We start from the raw sequence: 21329 nt of genomic DNA on the forward strand, positions 1-21329 counted from the left end.
TGCTCAGATTTGTTTGGCAACCCTCAGGATTCTCCTAATTCATACTGAAAACCTGTGCAATAGGGTGGCTAAAGTGTCCGAGATGGAAGTGTCAATGAACATTTGGCTTCTAAAGAAATGCAAGCAGACAATAACAGATAAAAAAGGGAGGAGAGAGAAATCTAGGAGTGCACTGATAGGGTCACAACACTAAATTTTTATAGTCCCTTCCACAAAACATTCCACTTTATGGTGCTTCCTTGGTGTTATTGCCACCTTGAAGGGTGATCCTGCACAACATTTATTTATTTATTCAATTTATTTATCACTCTTTTGCTCAAAGGAGCCAAGGACATACAACAACATCGTCTAAAAATAGTCACGTTCTCTCAATCAATGATTCCAGGGTTGCTGGGAATAGTATCTGTCAGCCACCAAATGCCTGGCTAAAGTGAAACATTTTCAAATCCCTCCTGACAGTCAATAATGAGGGAGACAGATGCACCACACCAGGGAGGGTATTCCACAAATGGGGAACCACCACTGAGGAGGCCCTGCCATGAATCAATGCCAACCAACACAATTGCAAATGAAGCAGGATAGCTATCCCAAAAAAATCAGGTTCAAAGTGTCCTGAAATCAGGATTGCATTATGAAGACTCAATAAAAAATATAATAATTTATTATTTATACCCCAGCCACTCGGGGCGGCTTCTAACAAAACACTAAAATACAATAACCTATTAAACATTAAAAGCTTCCCTAAACAGGGCTGCCTTCAGATGTCTTCTAAAAGTCTGGTAGTTGTTGTTCTCTTTGACATCTGGTGGGAGGGCGTTCCACAGGGTGGGTGCCACAACCGAGAAGGCCCTCTGCCTGGTTCCCTGTAACTTGGCTTCTCGCAGCGAGGGAACCGCCAGAAGGCCCTCGGTGCTGGACCTCAGTGTCCGGGCAGAACGATGGAGGTGGAGAAGCTCTTTCATACTCTAGATCAGTGGTTCCTAATTTGGGGTCCGGAGACCCCTGGGGGTCCACAGCACCATCTCCTGCCAGAGACTCACTTGTTAATTGCACAGTGAAAGTCTTCCATGGATCATCCAGCCTCTGCTCGCGACCAGTGTCTGCTTGCTGGCAGGGGAAAATTTAGGAAAGAGTTCTTGGATGTGAGCTGGGATTGGGCACAAACCTCTGTCAGTTTCTTAGGGCTCTTGCAGTTGGAGGGGGCGGGGGGGAGTGCAAACAACTTACCCCATGGGGCAGGTTGAAATGTTTATCATTTTTTTTAAAAATGTAAGGGATCCTTACCTCTTGCTCTCTACTTTTTATTCTGATTTATGATTTTCCGTTTTATAAAAAAGGTAAAGGGACCCCTGACCATTAGGTCCAGTCATGACCGACTCTGGGGTTGTAGTGCTCATCTCGCTTTATTGGCTGAGGGAGCCGATGTACAGCTTCCAGGTCATGTGGCCAGCATGACTAAGCCGCTTCTGGCGAACCAGAGCAGCGCACGGAAACGCCGTTTACCTTCCCACCAAAGTGGTACCTATTTATCTACTTGCACTTTGACATGCTTTCGAACTGCTAGGTTGGCAGGAGCAGGGACCGAGCAACGGGAGCTCACTCCGTCGCATGGATTTGAACCGCTGACCTTCCGATCAGCAAGTCCTAGGCTCTGTTTTTTAACCCACAGTGCCACCCATGCCCCATATTCAGTTTTATACATTTCAATAATTTCACAATCATTGTAGCATTTCAAAACAGATGGACAGCAGAATCCTACTAAATTAAAAAGCTGGTTGTTCCTACTGGGTAATCAGCAAGAATAAAAAACTCACTCCAAATAAGTACTGTATTTAACTCATTAATCTCTATAAACCAGGGATGATACGGGCACAGGAGGACTAAACTTGTTGTTGTTGTTGTTGCTGCTGCTGCTATTACAAAAATTACAAAAACCCAGCTGTTTTCTACTCAGTCTTCACCAAGACTTTATCAAGCCCTGACCAAGCCTTCACCTATGTCTTGGAAGGTGTGAGATCCCTCAGCCAGCAGAACCATATGCTGCAAAGTTTTGCTAAAATGTACCATTTCAGATTACAAGTAAGGAATAGCATGTCTGAATATGAAAACACCTTCTGCATATAGAACACTTGCAAGTTAAGGACACAATTAGTTTTTATTATTATTATTCAGTTGTAGTAAAGCAATGAAGATAAGTTTTTCCTACTGTCTGGGGATAGGCAATATGTGGTAACAACTTTTATGGTCTGTTTTTTAGCATACCTAAAATTCTTTGCTTATTAGGGGCTACCCCACATTTTCTTCCCCAAAAAATGCTTTGCACATGTACGTAGCTACAATAGAGTTATGAAAATTTTCAAAAGTAGGGGTTCCATGGCTTTTGAAAAATAGGGGGTCGTCAGCAATTAGCTAATTGGGAGCCACTGCTCTAAGTTCTTTTTAGCTCAGATAACCCTTTCACCTTTAAACGAACTAACAAAATCTTTAAATACATTATAAGCAGGAAGCTGGCTAAGGAGACCTTGGATGACAAGGAAGTCAACATTGTGCTAAAGGAGGAAAGGAAGAGGGTTATTTGCATCTTCCCAGCAGAAGATGTAGAGCTGATCTCTGTGCCTAAACTAACTTTGTCAGGCAAGAGATGTGAACTGTTGGCTCTTCCTGCCCTCATGTGGTGGCCCTGCCCTCAGATTTAATCATTCTGGATTAAAGCTTTTAAAGTACATTTCTCCTAAATATTTTTATTGAGTTTTAATAACAGGCAGGTACAGAAAGAAGAAATAGAAATGCAAGAAGAGGTGTGTGTGTGTGTGTGTGTGTGTGTGTGTGTGTGTGTGTAATTAGTTTGACAGTGGCATGGCCCATAATTGTCAATTTTTTGAAGACCTTGACCTCTCGTACTTTTTTTTCTATTTCTTTTTTTTCTTCTCACTTTATTTTCATAAATGAAACTCTTTTAATAAAATATTGGTTTGTTTTTTTTAAAGGGGGGTTTGAAGACTTGTGATCTCAATAATCGGGATTATTGATATTCGAAGACTTGGCAAATGGCCTTTCTTTTTTTGGGGGGGGGGATCTTTCATAAATTAAAAATGTCCGGCGGAAGAGGACTGGAGGAAATTCAAAGATTATTTGCAGAAATATTGTAAAATTAATGAATGTTAGAAAGTTGTTGGACAGAAATTAATTGGTTACCAGCTGTAATGTAAAAATGGAGTAATAAGTTTAGGTTATAATAAGTTACAATAAGGATTTGCTGAATTAAGATTTGAACTGGAATACAAAAGGGGGAGGTGAGAGGAGGTCCGAGAAATAAGGTAATAGAAATAAGTATTGGAAATTATATTTGTTTTGTTTTTCTTTTTTTAATTGTGTATTTTTGTATTTTTGTTTTTTGTATTAAATTGGAAATTCTAATAAACATTTATTAAAAAAAAACATAAGTTAAAAATGTCAAGGGGCCAAAGTGCTGGAGATTGCTTCTTTGGCATATATAAAAAATAGTTTTATTTTATACACAAACACAGCAGCTCAGGAGTGACAGCAAACTACAGGTCTGTGAACATGTCTGGATTTAGTACAGTTCAAAGTTGCTTTTTAAATTCTATTTTGAAATTTAAAAATAGTTTTAATGTGGACCATGGAACCCTTTGAAATTATAGATCACACATCCTTTTCCTTTTGGTGTTTTTTTCCTATTAAATCACATAACTGTATCTTATATTTCTTTACTGACCATTTACTCTCCTTCCTTGGAGGTTTTTAAGCACAGCTTGGATGGCCATCTGTCATGGGTGTTTTAGTTGAGATCCTTGCATTGCAGAGGGCTGGACTAGATGATCCTTGGATGACTCACTCTACAATTCTATGACTCTATGATTCTTTCTTAAGTGCCATCTCCAAAGCCATGAAGCCAAATCACACCAATGCTAAATCAACCACTAAATGATGTAGACTGCACCATCCGCAACCAAGCAAGCAAGCAATATTTTCAGGATATTTGAGTACATTTTCAGGACAGGCAAACTGAACCATTTTGGTTTCCCTTAGCTTCTCATTATTTCCCATCTTAAGTTTAGTCTTGTACATTTCTGCATCTGTCTGTAATGCTTTTAGGGCCTTGTGAAAATTCACAATGCCCTAAAATATTTGTGATCCCCGCACACAAATATACACACATTTGTATGCAATTTCACCCAATATGCTCATTTCTGCAAAGCGATTTCCCCCGAAAAGAACCCATTTCTCTCTGTGTGTGCTTTTCCATGAAGAGGAGGAGGAGGAGGAGGAGGAGGAGTTTGGATTTGATATCCCGCTTTATCACTATGCGAAGGAGCCTCAAAGCGGCTAACAATCTCCTTTCCCTTCCTCCCCCACAACAAACACTCTGTGAGGTGAGTGGGGCTGAGAGACTTCAGAGAAGTGTGACTAGTCCAAGGTCACCCAGCAGCTGCATGTGGAGGAGCGGGGAAGCGAACCCAGTTCACCAGGTTACGAGTCTACCACTCTTAACCACTAAACCACACTGGTATGGAATGGAATGCAGCCCTATATATCCACTTGTGTCCATATTACTTGGCTGAAAAGCTGCATTGCAAAATTCAGAGAAGGGCAGATTTTAAAGGATGGCTCCCTTTCAGATCTCAGAATGTTTGGGAAAGTGCGAATTAGGTTTACCTTTGAACATGAACTGAGTCGAATTTCTCCCCTTCTACAACTGGAAGCCAGAATTTTGGGAGTTCCAACTCAGATTTCCCTCCTCTCATCCACGGCACTCATGGGCTGGCTTGGGTCAAAAGTCACACAGTCTCAGTCTAATCTACCTCATGGGGGCTGGTGCTGGGAGAAAATGGAACAATCCCACGCATGCTCCTCAGAGGAAGAGTGGGGTGCAAATATCCTGAATCCTGAAGACTTGTGTGAGCCTAGCTAAGGGGTCCAAAAGGCCCACACTCTCCCTTGCCAAGCGGGAGAGAGATGCGCAGCCTTCAACAACAGAAAAAGCCAAATCCGGAAGTCAGGTCACATAGATTGCTGTTTATTTTTAGAGAAGGCATTTTCACACTGCAAAGCTCCCTTCTTTCATCCTTCTCTCTCTCTCTCTCTCTGCCTCCTCCCATTTCCAGCATCTCTTATGCTCCCCCCACCCTCAGCTTCTCTTAGAAAATGCTTCCACTGTTTGGAGTAATCACGTGCTGGTTGCATCAATCAAATGACAAGAATCTCAGGGAGGAAGGAAGCATTTCCAGACCATTCATCCCAACTTCTCGCTTTCAAATAAAACTCTCTCAGAGGTTGCATCTGGACTATTTTGTGTTCTACCACCAGAAAACTAAGCAGCCTAATAAAGACCGGGAGGGGGTTGTCAATTCTCCTCCTCTCCATCCCACAATAGTCTGTTTGCAACTACAAACATCTGGCAGAAAAGACCCTGTGCTTTTAAGTCATTTAAAATAAAACAAATCTCAGCTGCTCAGATATTCTTTTCAAGCTGTAGCAATATGATGGGTGCTTAGCTAGAAGAGGCATTTCCACCTAGACATGAATTCACAAATGGTATCTTAAAATAGACGGCGAAGGGAATAAATTCACACAGGCATGGGAAGAAATTCACAGAAGAAAGGGGAGCAAGGAAACGTCACAGGGGAAATGAAGACCAGGCAGCCATGAGGCTCGTGCTTAACTCACAACTGGCCCTTGCTGATCAGTGGCAGGGAACATACCGTATTTTTCACTCTATAGGACACACCGGACCATAGGATGGGGAGAACAGGAAAAAAAAAAATTCTTGTTCTCCCCCTGCAAAACAAAGTGCGTTCAAGGTGCATTCACCCAAAGCTTCCAGAGCGCAGCAGGAGTTCCCGCTGTGCTCTGGAGGCTTCAGGCGGCTACCATCCCCAAGCTAGAACAGCGAGACTGTCTCACTGTTCTGGCTTTGGGGACAGCCTTTGTAGCCTCCACAGGGCAGCGGGGTGAAGGCACCCCACTGCCCTGCAGAGGCTTTGCGCACAGCCATCCCCAAGCTAGAACAGCGAGACGGAGTGCTCCGCAGTGCTCCATCTCCCTGTTCTGGCTTTGGGCTTAGCTGCGCAGCCTGCATTCACTCTATAGGACGCACACACATTTCCCCTTAATTTTTGGAGGGGGGAAAGTGTGTCCTATAGAGCGAAAAATACAGTATCTGGCATGCCAAAAGACCCCCCCAGCATCTTCAGGTAAGGCTGGGAATGTACTTGGCTAAAATCATGGACAGATAGACAACGCTAAGCTAGGAGGACCTCCGTTGTCAGAGGCAGTATGCTGGGAATCACAGGTGGAGAGATTGCTGTTGCAACTCAGATTCTGCTGCTTTCGTATACATTGGGTTGGCCACTGTGAGAACAGAAGGCTAAACTAGAATCAAGGGTCAGCAAACTTTTTCAGCAGGGTGCCGGTCCACTGTCCCTCAGATCTTGTGGGGGGGTGGACTATCTTTTGAAGAAGAAAAAATGAACACATTCCTATGCCCCACAAATAACCTAGAGATGCATTTTAAATAAAAGGACACGTTCTACTCATGTAAAAACACACTGATTCCTGGACTGTCCGCTGGCCAGATTTTGAAGGTGATTGGGCCCGATCCGGCCCCTGGGCCTTAGTTTGCCTACCCATGGACTAGATGGGCCACTGGCATCACCTAGCAACTCTCTTCTTACGTGGTGTAGTGGTTAAGAGTGATAGGCTCGTAATCTGGGGAACCGGGTTCGTGTCTCCACTCCTCCACATGCAGCTGCTGGGTGACCTTGGGCTAGTCACACTTCTCTGAAGTCTCTCAGCCCCACTCACCTCACAGAGTGTTTGTTGTGGGGGAGGAAGGGAAAGGAGAATGTTAGCCGCTTTGAGACTCCTTAAAGGGAGTGAAAGGTGGGATATCAAATCCAAACTCTTCTTCTTATGATCCAGATCAGTTTAAGGCAGCAACCAATACAACTCTTAAGGGCATGGCCCATAGCTTGGTGGTACAGCACAATATTTGCACACGAAGAGCTCCAAATTAAATCCTTTGCATCTCCACATCAGGCTAAGAAAGGCCCCTCAAGAGCTGCTACCAGTCTATGTAGACACTACAGTACTAGACATCTTGCCACATTTTTTAGATCTGCTTTTCCTTCCCAACCGCTGACCATGTTTTTGAAGCTCCCGTTTCTCTTCACATTAGGCTGGCACAAGGAAAGGAGAGGACTAGTTCTTCCCTTCTCAGAAATTCAAGATGAAAAAATGTAAAAGGTCTAACCTCTTCTCCACCCTACCTACCAGCACTGGATTCACCAACCCACACCCTCAAGCTGGCTCAATAAATTGTCTGCCTCCTTGCCCCTTGATCTGAGGGTTACAAATAGCTTCTCCCACATCCTTGAAAAACATTTAACAATCTATTGTCACTCCATTAGGCAATGCTTCTGATTTCCTGTTTAATCTCTCTCTCTCTCTCTCTCTCTCTCTCTCTCTCTCTCTCCAGTGCCATTCTCATTCTGTCCTGTAAACTACTCCACAAACGCACAAGATCCTCTGTCTTAAGCTTTCTAGTGGTCCAGCAAAGATGGCTCAAAATCAAGGGTTTCCATCACAACTAGAAGCAGTGGACATATGCCACACATGAACCATTAACAACCTTCACCATGCACACACATGCAGTGCAATACAACCTTCCAAACAGCTGCTAATTATGGTTTGATCTGGTGATTGGTCCTCCTGGTCTTCATGTGCCGCCTGCTCTGCACAACCACTACACAACTGCACCTGGGTCCACAGGCAACAGGCAGAAAAATAATCAAATGGGCTTCCAAGACCCTTATAAATTTTATAGTGGTACAGTTGGGTTTGGAAGCCACTGCTCTAGGTAACATATCTCTCTCTCTCTCTCTCTCTCTCTCTCTCTCTCTCTCTCTCTCACTGGCCCCATATTCACCGAACATCTAACAGTATCATGCCACTTTAAATAGTCATGGCTTCTGGGAGGTGTAGTTTGTTAAGGGTGCTGGGAGTTGGTAGGAGACCACTCCACTATTCCCCTCAGAAAGCTACAATTCCCAGATTTTCATGGGAAGAGGGATTGATTATTAAACTACTCAGAACTTTAGGTCTCCTACCAACTCCCAGCACCCATAACTGCTTAAAGCAGCCGTTCTCAACCTGTGGGTCCCCAGATGTTGTTGGACTACAACTTCCATCACCCCTAGCTAGCAAGGCCAGAGCTCAGGGATGATGGGAGTTGTAGTCCAACAACATCTGGGGACCCACAGGTTGAGAACCACTGGTTTAAATGGATATGATACTGTTTGAAATGTCTAGTGCAGATGGGCCTTTCTCTCTCTCTTTTCTGTCTCTCTGACTTAAGCTCTATCATAAGCCCGGTGCTTTCCAAAATCCTAATAAAGTCTATGAATATGATGCGATTCTCCTTGAAGTCACTTAGAGGTGCTTTATCACAGCAGATGTGGAGTCTAATCATCCACAGGTCTACTCAGACCGAACTGTCCAATGTGCCTTTGCTCCAGGAAAGTGTGCAGAGGATTGCAATCGTTTGTTTTTGTTTGCAAGGACACTTTGACATATCGCCTGGTCCTTTCATCTTAAAGGGCACAGCAACTCTTCCTAAGAATCACAACAAGGTCTATCACAGGGTGTGATCTCAAATGCAAGAGGTTCACAGCTCAAAAGGAAAAGGAAAATCATTATAACAGTACCGACACCTACAGAGTCCACAGCAGATCATGAACCTCGGCGGACTGATTGATCTGCAGCTACCCCCTTTGACCTGCTAGGTGTGATAAACAGAGAATCTACATTTTGCAGAAGGAAGGAGCCAGCACAGCTTAAATATTCAGGTCACGGGTTTCCTTATGGAAAAGACTGGCCACTGGAACAGAAATAAACTTATTATTTAATTCCCCATTCCCCAAAAGCAATGGGAAATTTGGGGTGAGGGAAAGAGTTTCAAGGTCAGATTCCCTTGGAGGGTGGTCCTTGTATAAACAAAAAGCGGAAAAAATAAATTTATAACATAGGAATCTTGCCTTCTCCTGAGTCAGATCTTTGGTCTGTCTAGTTCAGCACTGTTTACTCTGGCCAGCACCAGCTGTCCAAGATTTTGGACAGGAGTCTCTCCCAGATCTACCTGGAGATACCAGGGATTGAACCTGGGACCTTCAGCACACAGGACATCTGCTCTACCACTAAGCTACGGCCCCTGCTCTAAACCATAGTAAGATTAGGACCTCAGGATCATATGAACTGCCATATACTGAGTCAGATCATTGGATCTACCTAGCTCCATATTATGTACTATGATGGCTGGGATAGCTCAGTCCATAGAACATGAGACTCTTAACTTCAAAGCCATGGGTTCGAGCCCCACATTGGGCAAAAGATTCCTGCAATACAGGAGGTTGAAATAGATGACCCTCATGGTCCTTTCCACCTTTACAATTCTGATAATGCTATCAGATGCTCTTCAGGGTTTCAGGCAAGGCTGTCTCTCCCAGCCCTACCTGGAGACAGTAGTGCGACTCATGCAACACGTTGGCGATTAATAGACACAGAACAATAATTATACACACTTAACCAACCTTCTGAGAAAAATACAAAACATTAAACAAAGCCACAAAGACTTGCGAACTACCCAGCCTAAAATCAACTTATAATGTCTGGTTTCAATAGATTTTCAACTTATCTTTTAGATAAGTTCATGAAGATACCAACAAAAGGTAAGTTCGGTGATATCCACAATACCGAGAGATGCTAGTAGAGTTGTAAAAAGGTAAAGGGACGCCTGACCATTAGGCCCAGTCGTGACCGACTCTGGAGTTGCGGCGCTCATCTCGCTTTACTGGCTGAGGGAGCCGGCGTACAGCTTCCGGGTCATGTGACCAGCATGACTAAGCCGCTTCTGGCAAACCAGAGCAGTGCACTGAAATGCTGTTTACCTTCCCGCCGGAGCGGTACCTATTTATCTACTTGCACTCTGACCTGCTTTCAAACTGCTAGGTTGGCAGGAGCAGGGACTGAGCAATGGGAGCTCACCCCATCACGGGGATTCGAACAGCCGACCTTCTGATCGGCAAGTCCTAAGCTCTGTGGTTTAACCCACAGCGCCACCCGCGTCCCAGTAGAGTTGTAGATAGATGTTAATAAAGTTGTAGACAATGAAGTTGTAGACAACAGGGTGCCGGCGTTTTGCACCTGTTTTGCCCTGCCAGTCCAAGTAATCAAAAGGCTGCTGTTTGCCCCTGATGGGGCCCTTTAACTGTGGCTTGCAGGTAGGACACTCCCAATGTAGTTTTCCGGGCTTCTTCAGTGGTCTAATCTCAAAGTCTTGATGTGTATATTGATATTCAATCTTATAGAGAATACTCTTTCTTAGCTTAAGTTTAAGAGACTGATTTGGAGACAGACAGAGCTATAGTCCTTCCCAACTACTGTTGCAGAAAATGGATAAAGTTCTCCAACAGGAACAGTCCTAATCTCAAAGCAGAATTCTCAGAAACCCCTTAATCCCCAAAGAAGAAGATAAACCCAAGTAGCTTTTTTGCCCAGTTTCCGTCACCTAATACAACCAGGGTCTTTTTCAAACTCTCAGTAGCAGTTTCTGGGTCTGCCTTTGAAACTAAAGCCTAGTTCACACATGTATGCTTGGCATTTGATTATTGCAATACCAAGTGACTCCCTCTGCACCTGTGATGGAACTCTTGCCATTGTTAACCCCACATAGAGGTCTGAAGATACTTGCAAAACCACACACAATGAAGTTGTTTGTTGTAGAAAACACATAACCTGGGTAGAAAAGTTTCTAGTTCTGGTCTGTCTAGAGAAAAATGAGGCACCCATGCCTGCTCCTTTATGCCATCAGAAGATAAATAAAGAGGACATATCATCTTGAGGTTCGAAATAGAAGCAGGAGGAAGACATTGTAAAACAGGGTGTAACCTGTTAGGGCTGGGAGGGTCAAATTTGGGCCTTACTCCCCCCACCCATGCAACAAGGCAGTGTGTGCCCCACAGGTTCCATATTGAAGTACTATACTTTTGTGGCCCACTTAGAATGAAAAGTTGGACCACCCTGTTTCAGAGGTTCAACCGTCTCTCGCTTGGAGCTATCCGTGGTCCTGTAATCCCTCAGCAACCTTGCCTCCTTCTCTATGAGCTTCCAGCACGGGACCCCAACATAACACTGGACCCAAATCAACATGAGGCCAATTGCAAACATCACAACACAAGATATTCACAAAGAGAAACCAAGTCTTCACTTCTGCTCTGCAGAAAAGACTTGGAAATCCATTTCAATTCAGCCAGTACCCAGAGCACTTGGTGCCCCCCAAAACAAAATCTAGACCTTGGAGAAGTTGACACAAGCCTATCCGCCACTCCCATTTTGTTGACTTTACTCCAAATATGTTCTCGGGGAACAGAATGCACACTAAAAACCAAATCTCAGCACCAAGAAGTGCTCCAATTTACAATAGTACTGCATACAAGAGTCGGTCTGGAGTGTACTGCTGGAGTATGAAGGAGCCCAGGAACCCGGGTAACAAGGTGCGAAGGACACCCACCATGCTATAGAAGAAAAGGCTGACTAAAAGGTTTAGCCTATACATGCAGCAATACAAGGTAGCAGAACAGACTGCATTACCTGAGACTGCAGATGGATTGACCATTTACTGAACATGCTACAGACAGAAAACCAGCCCAGCTGTTCTATTTGGCGATGGGGCCACAATTCAGTGATTTGCATGCAGAAGGTCCCCAGTTCAATCCCTGATATCGTCAGGTAGGGCTAGGGAAACCCCTTGTCTAAAACCCTGAAGGGATGCTGGCAGTCAGAGTGGACAATACTGAGCTAGATCAGGAATGGGAAAACTCGGCCCCTTCAGATTTCTGGGACTACAACTCCCATCATCATTAGCTAACAGGACCAGTGGTCAGGGATGATGGGAGATGAGGGCCGAGTTTGCCTATGCCTGAGCTAGATGGACTAAGTCTCTGACCATGCAAAGCAGCTTCTATCAGATACCCATCTTCCTACTATGCATTATTATTATTATTATTATTATTATTATTATTATTATTATTATTATTATTACTACAGTGGTACCTCGGGTTAAGAACTTAATTCGTTCTGGAGGTCCGTTCTTAACCTGAAACTGTTCTTAACCTGAGGTACCACTTTAGCTAATGGGGCCTCCCGCTGCCGCCGGAGCACGATTTCTGTTCTCATCCTGAAGCAAAGTTCTTAACCTGAGGTACTATTTCTGGGTTAGGAGAGTCTGTAACCTGAAGCGTATGTAACCTGAAGCATATGTAACCCGAGGTACCACTGTATTATTATTAGCTTTTAAATACGTCTTGTGGCAATTTACAAACGATGAAAACAGCTAGAAACATGTTCTTAAAATTGCTTTTACAAATAGTACCCCCCAAAAGGTGAGGAGAGTTTAAAAACAATACACGATTGGGTTCCGGGTCATTGCGCACATCAGTGGTTGGGCATAGGCCCATTCCACCTCCACCCTTGACCCCTTCTGGGGCCAAAAACGATGCACATCAATTGGACACGCTCAAAATGGCCACTGCCATTCTTAAGAAAAAATAGGGGAAAAAACTTAAATAGGGGAGGAGGTGAAAAGCAGCCCAGTGTAGAATAAGCATGCTCATTGGGCAAAGAATGCCGATTGTCCTGAATCAACAGATTCAAAAAAACAAGGAGATTCCAACTAAACATTAGGAAGAACTTCCTGATGCAAGAGCTGTAGTCCTGATCCTTTGAAGGTAATCCTGATCCTTGGAAGGTGGTGGACTCTCCTTCCTCAGAGGTTTTTAAACAGAGGTTGGATGGCCATCTGCCAGGGATTTTTAGCTGCAATTCCTGCATTGCAGGGGGTTGGACTAGATGACCCTCGGGACCCTTTCCAACCTTACACTTCTATATGACTGCTGAGGTTGGGGGCAGGAAACCAGGGTAGCGAATTGAGTATCCTGGAGAGGAGTGTGTCCAGGTGACTGAAACTCTGAGCATGAGCACTCCTCGTTGCCGTGATTTGTTCTAGGTCTCCCTTCAGTTTTAAAGGTAAAGGTAAAGGGACCCCTGACCATTAGGTCCAGTTGTGGCTGACTCTGGGGTTGCGCGCTCATCTCGCTTTATTGGCCAAGGGAACCGGCATACAGCTTCCAGGTCATGTGGCCAGCATGACAAAGCCGCTTCTGGCAAACCAGAGCAGCGCACGGAAACGCCGTTTACCTTCCCGCCGGAGCGGTACCTATTTATCTACTTGCACTTTGCTGTGCTTTCGAACTGCTAGGTGGGCAGGAGCAGGGACCAAGCAACGGGAGCTCACCCCGTCATTGCGGGGATTCGAACTGCTGACCTTCTGATCGGCAAGTCCTAGGCTCTGTGGTTTAACCCACAGCGCCACCCGCATCCCTCCTTCAGTTTTAACAATCCTCAGTTTTAGTGGCCCTGAGCCTCACACTCATATGTAAACACATGCCCAAGTCTGGCACTCCAGACAGTCACCTTGCAATATATGCAGCTTCAGCCCTTGCAGTCCATTCCAATCTTTTCACCAACATCCATCTACCTCATTTCCCAACATGTGTTGACCAGGCCAAAGCTTGAGCTCTTTGAAGGAGAAAAAGATAAAGGTACCCCTGCCCGTAGGGACAGTCTTGCCAGACTCTAGGGTTGTACCCTCATCTCACTCTAGAGGCCGGGAGCCAGCGCTGTCCGAAGACACTTCTGGGTCACGTGGCCAGCGTGACAAGCTGCATCTGGCGAGCCAGCGCAGCACACGGAACGCCGTTTACCTTCCCGCTGGTAAGCGGTCCCTATTTATCTACTTGCACCCGGGGGTGCTTTCAAACTGCTAGGTTGGCAGGCGCTGGGACCGAACGATGGGAGCGCACCCCGCCGCGGGGATTCGAACCGCCGACCATACGATCGGCAAGTCCTAGGCGCTGAGGTTTTACCCATAGCGCCGCCACCTGTCTTTCTTTGAAGGATATATAATGCATATATCAGCAGAGTGCATTGATAAATAGCCGGGTTAAGACCGTCGGCTGAAACGATAACAAAACTTAAGGTTTATTCCAAAATTTAGAGACGATGTAAAAAAGCCAGAAGAAGGAAGGAGGGAAGTCAGCTCCTAGGAGCAAGTATAAATGTAAAATGTAATGCAATATGTGTATGTACAGTATGTAATTAAAAAACCAATAAAGATTATTGGGGGGGAGAGAAAAAAGGAAACAAGGTTTATTCTTCCTAGCAAACAAAGCCATCTTGAGGACAGGCTTACACCTGGCCACCACGGAGTAATGAGGTTAACGAAAAAAGGCAGGTCCAACACTAACACCGAAGAAGCAGGAAGTAAAGCCTGAGAGAGAAAACAATCTACAGGAAGTTAATCAAGAAGGAATCAGCGAGGGAAGAGGAGGTTGCCTTTCTGTCTACTGCCCCCCACTGGTTCGGGAAACAATCGACAAAATGGAAAAGGTGGCTGGTATACAAAACATGACCCACAAATAAATGTCTTTTGTATTTACCGTATTTTTCGCTCTATAGGACGCACCCGACCATAGGACACACCTTGTTTTAGAGGGGGAGAACAAGAAAAAAAAATCTCCCCCTCTCTGCTCAGCGCCCCTACAGCGAAGCGGCAGGAGAAATGGAGCCCCTTCCATTTCTCCTCCCGCTTGGCTGAAGGGGCGCTCTGCAGCTCTCCCTCTCTGCTGAAGCCAGGAGAGTCTTGCTCTCCTGGCTTCAGCGAAAGGAACCTGAAGCCTGCGGAGCGCAGCGGGAATTCGCGCTGCGCTCTGAAGGCTTCAGGCGGCTATCCCTGAAGCCTGGAGAGCGAGAGGGGTCGGTGCGCACCAACCCCTCTCGCTCTCCAGACTTCAGCGAAATCAACGCATAGCCTCCGGAGTGCGGAGGGAGTGCTCCCTCTGCACTTCGGAGGCTTCACGTTGCTATCGCTGAAGCCAAGGAGCCTGCATTCGCTCCATAGGATGCACACACATTTCCCCTTAATTTTTGGAGGGTAAAAAGTGCGTCCTATAGAGCGAAAAATACGGTAAATGGACATTGGTGATGGAGACGGGGGGTGATGCATAACGCAGAGGGGACAAGCAATAAGAGCAGGCAGTTTACCTGCAGGACCAGCTGCTGCCAGGCGGTTGCCAGGGGCTGAGCACTGCCAATGTTGCACATGGTCACTCGGTCGGAGGGCTGATTGGCACGTTCGAGTTGCAAGGAGACATTGCGCCGCTCCTCTTCGAGGGCCCGGGTGAGGCGCTCAAAACGAGCCTCTTGCTCCTTAACGGATGCTAAAATGCTGGCAGCAGACCTGATATCATAGTCTTCCATGACTGGGCTCAGACTGTCTTGCCTGTTCACTGATATGGGCCAATGACAAAGGTCAGGGAAAGGGTGGGGGGAAAGGAGACACAGGTCAGAGGTCAGGAATGAAAAGGAAAAGGAAAACGGCACAGGTTAATTAGTCCGCGACATCATATCTATGCTCAAAAGCAAAAGGGCTGGATCCAGCTAAGTTCTAATCAGAACAGACGTGTTGAAATTCATGGGCTTAGCTTAGGAAACATTCACACCATACGCTGAAAGCACTGTGATACCACTTTAAACTGCCATGGCATATCCCGAAGAATTCTGGGAGCTGTAGTTTCTTAAGGGTGTGGAGAGCTGCTAGGAGACTCCTATTAACTTCATGGAGCTGTGATTTCCAGATTTCCCTGACAAACTACAGTACCCAGCTGCATATGTGGTGGACTTGTAAAAGGGTAAAAGAGTATTGGGAAATGATCCATAATGAATTGGGGTGGGGGAGAGTTTAAAAGTACTTTCCCCCAAAAAACAGAGTCCTTTCTGTTGGGGATAATTCAGACTGAAATTCCCAGGTGTTATGTATGCCACTACTGCGGCCCGTGTTTTGTTAGCCCCAAAATGGAAAATGAGTGAGGTCCCAAGCAAAGAAGAATGGCAACTTAAGCTGACGGAATCTGCGCAGCTTGCAGACTTAACATATAGAATAAGAGAACAAGAAAAACATACGTTTAGAAAAGATTGAAAAACATTTACTGAATATGTGGGAAATACCGTATTTTTTGCTCTATAAGACTCACTTTTTCCCTCCTAAAAAGTAAGGGGAAATGTGTGTGCGTCTTATGGAGCGAATGCAGGCTGCGCAGCTATCCCAGAAGCCAGAACAGCAAAAGGGGTTGCTGCTTTCACTGCACAGCGATCCCTCTTGCTGTTCTGGCTTCTGAGATTCAGAATTCCCCCCCCCCCTTGTTTTCCTCCTCCAAAAACTAGGTGCGTCTTGTGGTCCGGTGCGTCTTATAGAGCGAAAAATACGGTAATTGCGTACAGCTGAAAACACTGGCAGCATTAAGATAAATTCAAAAGTGTAAAAAAGTTATGATGGGTGTAATAATGGAATACTGAATGGTATAGTTTCTGTAAAATATGCAGGGATTTATGATATGTAAAATGAACCATGGGGCCAGACGTTACCTAGTGTTTAAAGTAGCATCATAATGCTTTAAACATATGATGTGAACATGTCCTTAGTCATGTCCAATGATTTCAATGTGTCTTCTCTGATCAGCCCTGGATACAAACCCAAGGTGGTTGTTGTTGTTTTGTTCACATCATTTAGAAAAGGTTTAATTTCCAGACACTTACTTAATGGCATTGCACCAAATCTTTTTTTTTTTTTTAATTTTTATAAAGACTATGTACACCTTGAACAGAATTTAGATTTATCTCAACAGGCACTGTTCCCCCCCCCCCCCCGCCGCCCCAAGCTTTCTGTCTGACAAGCGATTCTCACACTTTTCATGAAAGTAATTTCACTATGCAAACAATAATGTACTTTTAAGAATATATTAGCTTCCCATTTTCTTCTCTTTCCCCCTCCTCCCCCCCCACCTCCAGGCCGACCAATTATTTCTATAACTTTCATTCACATCTGATGCCTTTGCTTTTAATAGATGGACCAGAATTAACTCTTTTAAGCTGCAAAAGCACCACACCAGAGGACTGCTAGCGGCAAGATGAAGCTTCAAGGTTGACTGAGACTTGCTGTGACTTCACAAAACAGCTGGGAGAGGAGTTCCCAAGGCCGAGCTGCTCTAACACATGTTTTCGTGTATGTTTAGAATGGGGGTTCTTTCACCGGAAGCTTCCCCATGCAAAAAGAACCCAAAAGCATCATGTCCACCTACAGATCAGTGCATGTTATATTTGCACAAGCATGTATGGCTTGGGCATTGCACCAAACTGGGAGTGGATCTTCTTTCCATATGTCTTGAGATCTGGCCTGAGGGTTGGCCAACCCTACAAGGGCCACAGAGGTGAGTGTGGCCAAAGTAACCAATAAGCATTGCCTTGTGTACACAGGACACAGGCAGGAAGGGCCAGCACACCCATAAGGCATGGTGAGGAGGTTGCCTCAGGTCAGTAGGCTCTGGAGAACTAGGAGGGACAGTGCAGCTGCAGTCCCTGCCCACTCAGATGCCAGCCAGTTGTCTCTCGCCAGCCCATTGCCAGGGCCACCTCTCCCAACTGATGGAGGTTTGCAGAGGAGGAAGAGGAGGCAAGGGTTGCTATGGGGGTGGGCAGCCTTTTCCTAGCCCCCCACCCCAGTTTTGCCTAGAGTGGCAAAACATCCTGAGCCAGCCCTGGGTAGGCAAATGAACATGCAAAGAGGCACTAAGACAGGCAGGCAGGTGCACCTACCGACAGGCAGGTTTGCCCTTTATATTCAGTGCCCAGAGGGGGACGGGGAGAATAGATTATCTCCAGTTTTCTATTGGTTCTCCCAGGAAGTGACAGCTGAACTCTTAGCCAATACAAATGACATATTTGGTAGGCAAATTTTCTCTGGCAGCTAAGAAGCTTCGCTCCAGTTGTGGTGATGCGTTGTGATTTTAAATTTTTATGCTGTAAGTTACAGACTTGTGTGTTGTTTGATTTTAGAGGAATGTCTTGCTTTCTGTTGTGAAGGCCTTTGATTATACAGTGGTAAAGGTAAAGGGACCCCTGACCATTAGGTCCAGTCGTGACCGACTCTGGGGTTGCAGCGCTCATCTCGCTTTATTGGCCGAGGGAGCCGGTGTACAGCTTCCAGGTCATGTGACCAGCAGGACTAAGCCGCTTCTGGTGAACCAAGAGCAGCGCACAGAAACGCCGTTTACCTTCCCGCCGGAGCGGTACCTATTTATCTACTTGCACTTTGATGTGCTTTCGAACTGCTCGGTTGGCAGGAACAGGGACTGAGCAATGGGAGCTCACCCCATTGCGGGGATTCGAACCACCAACCTTCTGATCGGTAAGTCCTAGGCTCTGTGGTTTAGACCACAGGGCCACCTACGTCCCATATACAGTGGTACCTCGGGTTAAGAACTTAATTTGTTCAGGAGGTCCGTTCTTAACTTAAAACTGTTCTTAACCTGAGGTACCACTTTAGCTAATGGGGCCTCCCGCTGCTGCCGCATGATTTCTGTTCTCATCCTGAAGCAAAGTTCTTAACCCGAGGTACTATTTCTGGGTTAGTGGAGTCTGTAACCTGAAGCATCTGTAACCTGAAGTGTCTGTAACCCGAGGTACCACTGTATACAATAAGTTGAACTGATAGGCGGGTATAGACATGCACACATATTCAAGACAACCCCGCACAGACTCTTCTGCCCATAAGCGGAGGGGTGTGTTTGCCCCCCCCCCCCCAGTGCAGCACTGGAAAGAGAGGAGACTTTTCTCTCTGCCTAGCCCAGCACTGCCATGGGAAAGAAAGTGCTCCCCTTCTTTCTTCTCAGTCTGGTGTGCTGCTATTGCGAGACAGCTTTGGAGTTCAGAAATCTAGATTAATAAAAGGAAACAGGAAGCCAGACCCCACTGTCCTTCCTGTATCCTGCATCTCCGAGTCCTTTTGGAAATGGTCACACAGCAAAGGGAGAAGACGTGCTATTGCAAACTAAGAAGAGGTTACCTATTTTGGCAAAGGGTTGATGGGCTGCTACAGGCTTCCTCAACCTCGGCCCTCCAGATGTTTTGAGACTACAATTCCCATCTAACCTGACCACTGGTCCTGCTAGCTAGGGATCATGGGAGTTATAGGCCCAAAACATCTGGAGGGCCAAGGTTGAGGAAGCCTGGACTGCTAAAAGTGGCTTTCCAGTGCAATAAACTTTCCAGAGTTTATTGGTGTATTTGAACTGAGGGACTGTAGTTAGTTTAAACCAGGCACCCCCAAACTCGGCCCTCCACATGTTTTGGGACTACAACTCCCATATTCCCTAGCTAACAGGACCAGTGGTCAGGGATGACAGGAATTGTAGTCCCAAAACATCTGGAGGGCCGAGTTTGGGGGTGCCTGGTTTAAACTATGGTTTAAACTTCCTGCTAGGCATCTGGCTGCAGCACTAGATGGAGGTCTTCTTATGTTCTTAAGATCAGCCACAGCTTCATCTGGCATGCGTCAATAAAGCATAAACAAACCAGAGTTTCCTCCTATTCAGACTTAACAAGAAGCTGCTGTTAGCTAAAAGGGGCAAAAGGATGCTTCTGATATCTTTCCTGAAGTCATGGCAGAAAATAGGGAAGGTGGGGGTGTGTGCGAGCCCAAAGGTCAAATCTCCTCATTCACATAACCCAGGAGGGATAGATGCTCAGAACAGGCTCAAATGCAGCTTGCTAGCAATGTGTGGTGGTCAACCAAATTTTTGATAAATTTCTTCTTGTGCTGTCTGCCTGGTAGGGGCCAGATCCAGGTTTGAGGCAGCCCAAAGTAGGGTTCCTCCAATGTGGTGTGGTGTGGTGTTTTGTCTTGTCTTGTAGCATGGCAGACTTTCTTTCTCTCTCTCTCTCTCTCTCTCTCTCTTTCTTTCTTTCTTTTTCTTTCTTTCAAGTAAAAAACCTACAAATGCATTTGAAAATATTCACATGCTACAGGATTTACACTGGGAGACACTAGCTCACTAGCCCTTATTGAGAGGATAACAGCACAATGTACACTGCAAAATGTGACAGATGTCGTAAATAAGACAACTGACATACTGCAGAGAGGCTAAGCATGCTTACATGCACACAAACCCTGACATCAAAAGGCAATAGTGAAAGAGAAAGATACGGCCATTCCAGTCATCAAGACTATTTTTGGGTGAGGTGTGGGAGTTGAAAACCTGCACAAATGAGAGGTATACAATTCACCTTCTGAAGAATCTCAGCTTCTGCTTAAAATAAAAGTTTCTAGCCATTATGAACACACGCATACAATGCTTAAATGGTTGCATGCAATGCCTGCTGAAAATCTCAGAAGCAAAGGAGGTGCTGAATAGATTTTCAGCTGCCAGAGGGATGGCCTTCAGAGCCAATCCTCAACTCCTTTCCACATCCCAGCAGCATAAAATCTCAAAATTGATGTGTGCCTGAATATTTCATGGAGGTCACAAAGCCCAGCTTTTCTGGTTGCAGAATTTTTACTCTAACGGTCTCTTATGATTAGAGGGAGGTGAGTTCCGGTGGTGACCCTCTTGTTGGTTCCCTTAAAGCAGAGAGAAATCTGGGGAGCAGGATGACAAGGTAAGCTTGCTGGAGACAGGCAGGATCTTGGCATGCTCTTTCACATCTCATTAGCAGATTGTCTGCATGCACAAGCTAATCAGCAAGGATTGTCACAAGCTGGAAGAGGCAATTCATGCAGCAGCCTGCTTTGAAACATGGTTAAGCAGAGGACACTGTGGCCATCGCCTCCCGCAAAGGAAGTGTAGGGGCTGCTGAGTATATCAAATGATTTGGAAGAAAGCAAGGAGCACACAAAGGAATATATTTCTGATCCCTCTTCAAAGGAATGTCAGCGGAACCACAGAAAGGATTGGTGCATAATCCTCACCTGCACAGAGGCACAGGGTGAAAATTAACTTTGCGTTGACCTGGCAAGTGCGCTTGGTTGCTGCAAAGTGAAATGGCTCCTGCAAAATGGTACTATTTCTGTGCAGAGATGGCCAGGCACTTTAACTGAGACTCTTTTCTCTGAAGTTGCAAAAAGAAAAAAAAAATGGGGGGGGGGGGAGAATGGGATCCTGTAGCTTTGGCAGAAGTTGATGGTATACATGGAAGAAACACTGGGAGCTTCACACACACATGGAAGCATATGGAGCTCCACTGAAGAGTGCAGAGCTTCACTCAGAATACAGACAGCAAAGTCAGACAGAGCCGTCACTCAGAGTACAGGAAAAAGCAACGTGAGCATCTTGTATTTGACTTCTGGGATGAACTGGGGATCC

At 45.5% G+C, this 21329-nt stretch overlaps 1 protein-coding gene across 23 annotated transcripts in view; it reads right to left on the minus strand.

Annotated features, from left to right (window-relative positions):
• ARVCF (ARVCF delta catenin family member) overlaps positions 1-21329 on the minus strand; it is a 589425-nt gene that overhangs the window by 297870 nt on the left and 270226 nt on the right. For 17 of the 23 annotated variants that reach the window (XM_083717021.1, XM_083717026.1, XM_083717025.1 and 14 more), the window contains one exon: positions 15178-15422. The exons of 5 other annotated variants lie outside the window; for them this stretch is intronic. In XM_083717021.1, the coding sequence (XP_083573147.1) occupies positions 15178-15393 (216 nt within the window). In that variant the 5' untranslated portion in view covers positions 15394-15422. The remainder of the gene's footprint in view (positions 1-15177; positions 15423-21329) is intronic. One more of the 23 variants, XM_083717024.1, reaches the window with a different exon arrangement.

Source organism: Podarcis gaigeae (genome assembly GCF_964106915.1).
Source record: "Podarcis gaigeae genome assembly, chromosome: 16".
Classification (NCBI taxonomy): domain Eukaryota; kingdom Metazoa; phylum Chordata; class Lepidosauria; order Squamata; family Lacertidae; genus Podarcis; species Podarcis gaigeae.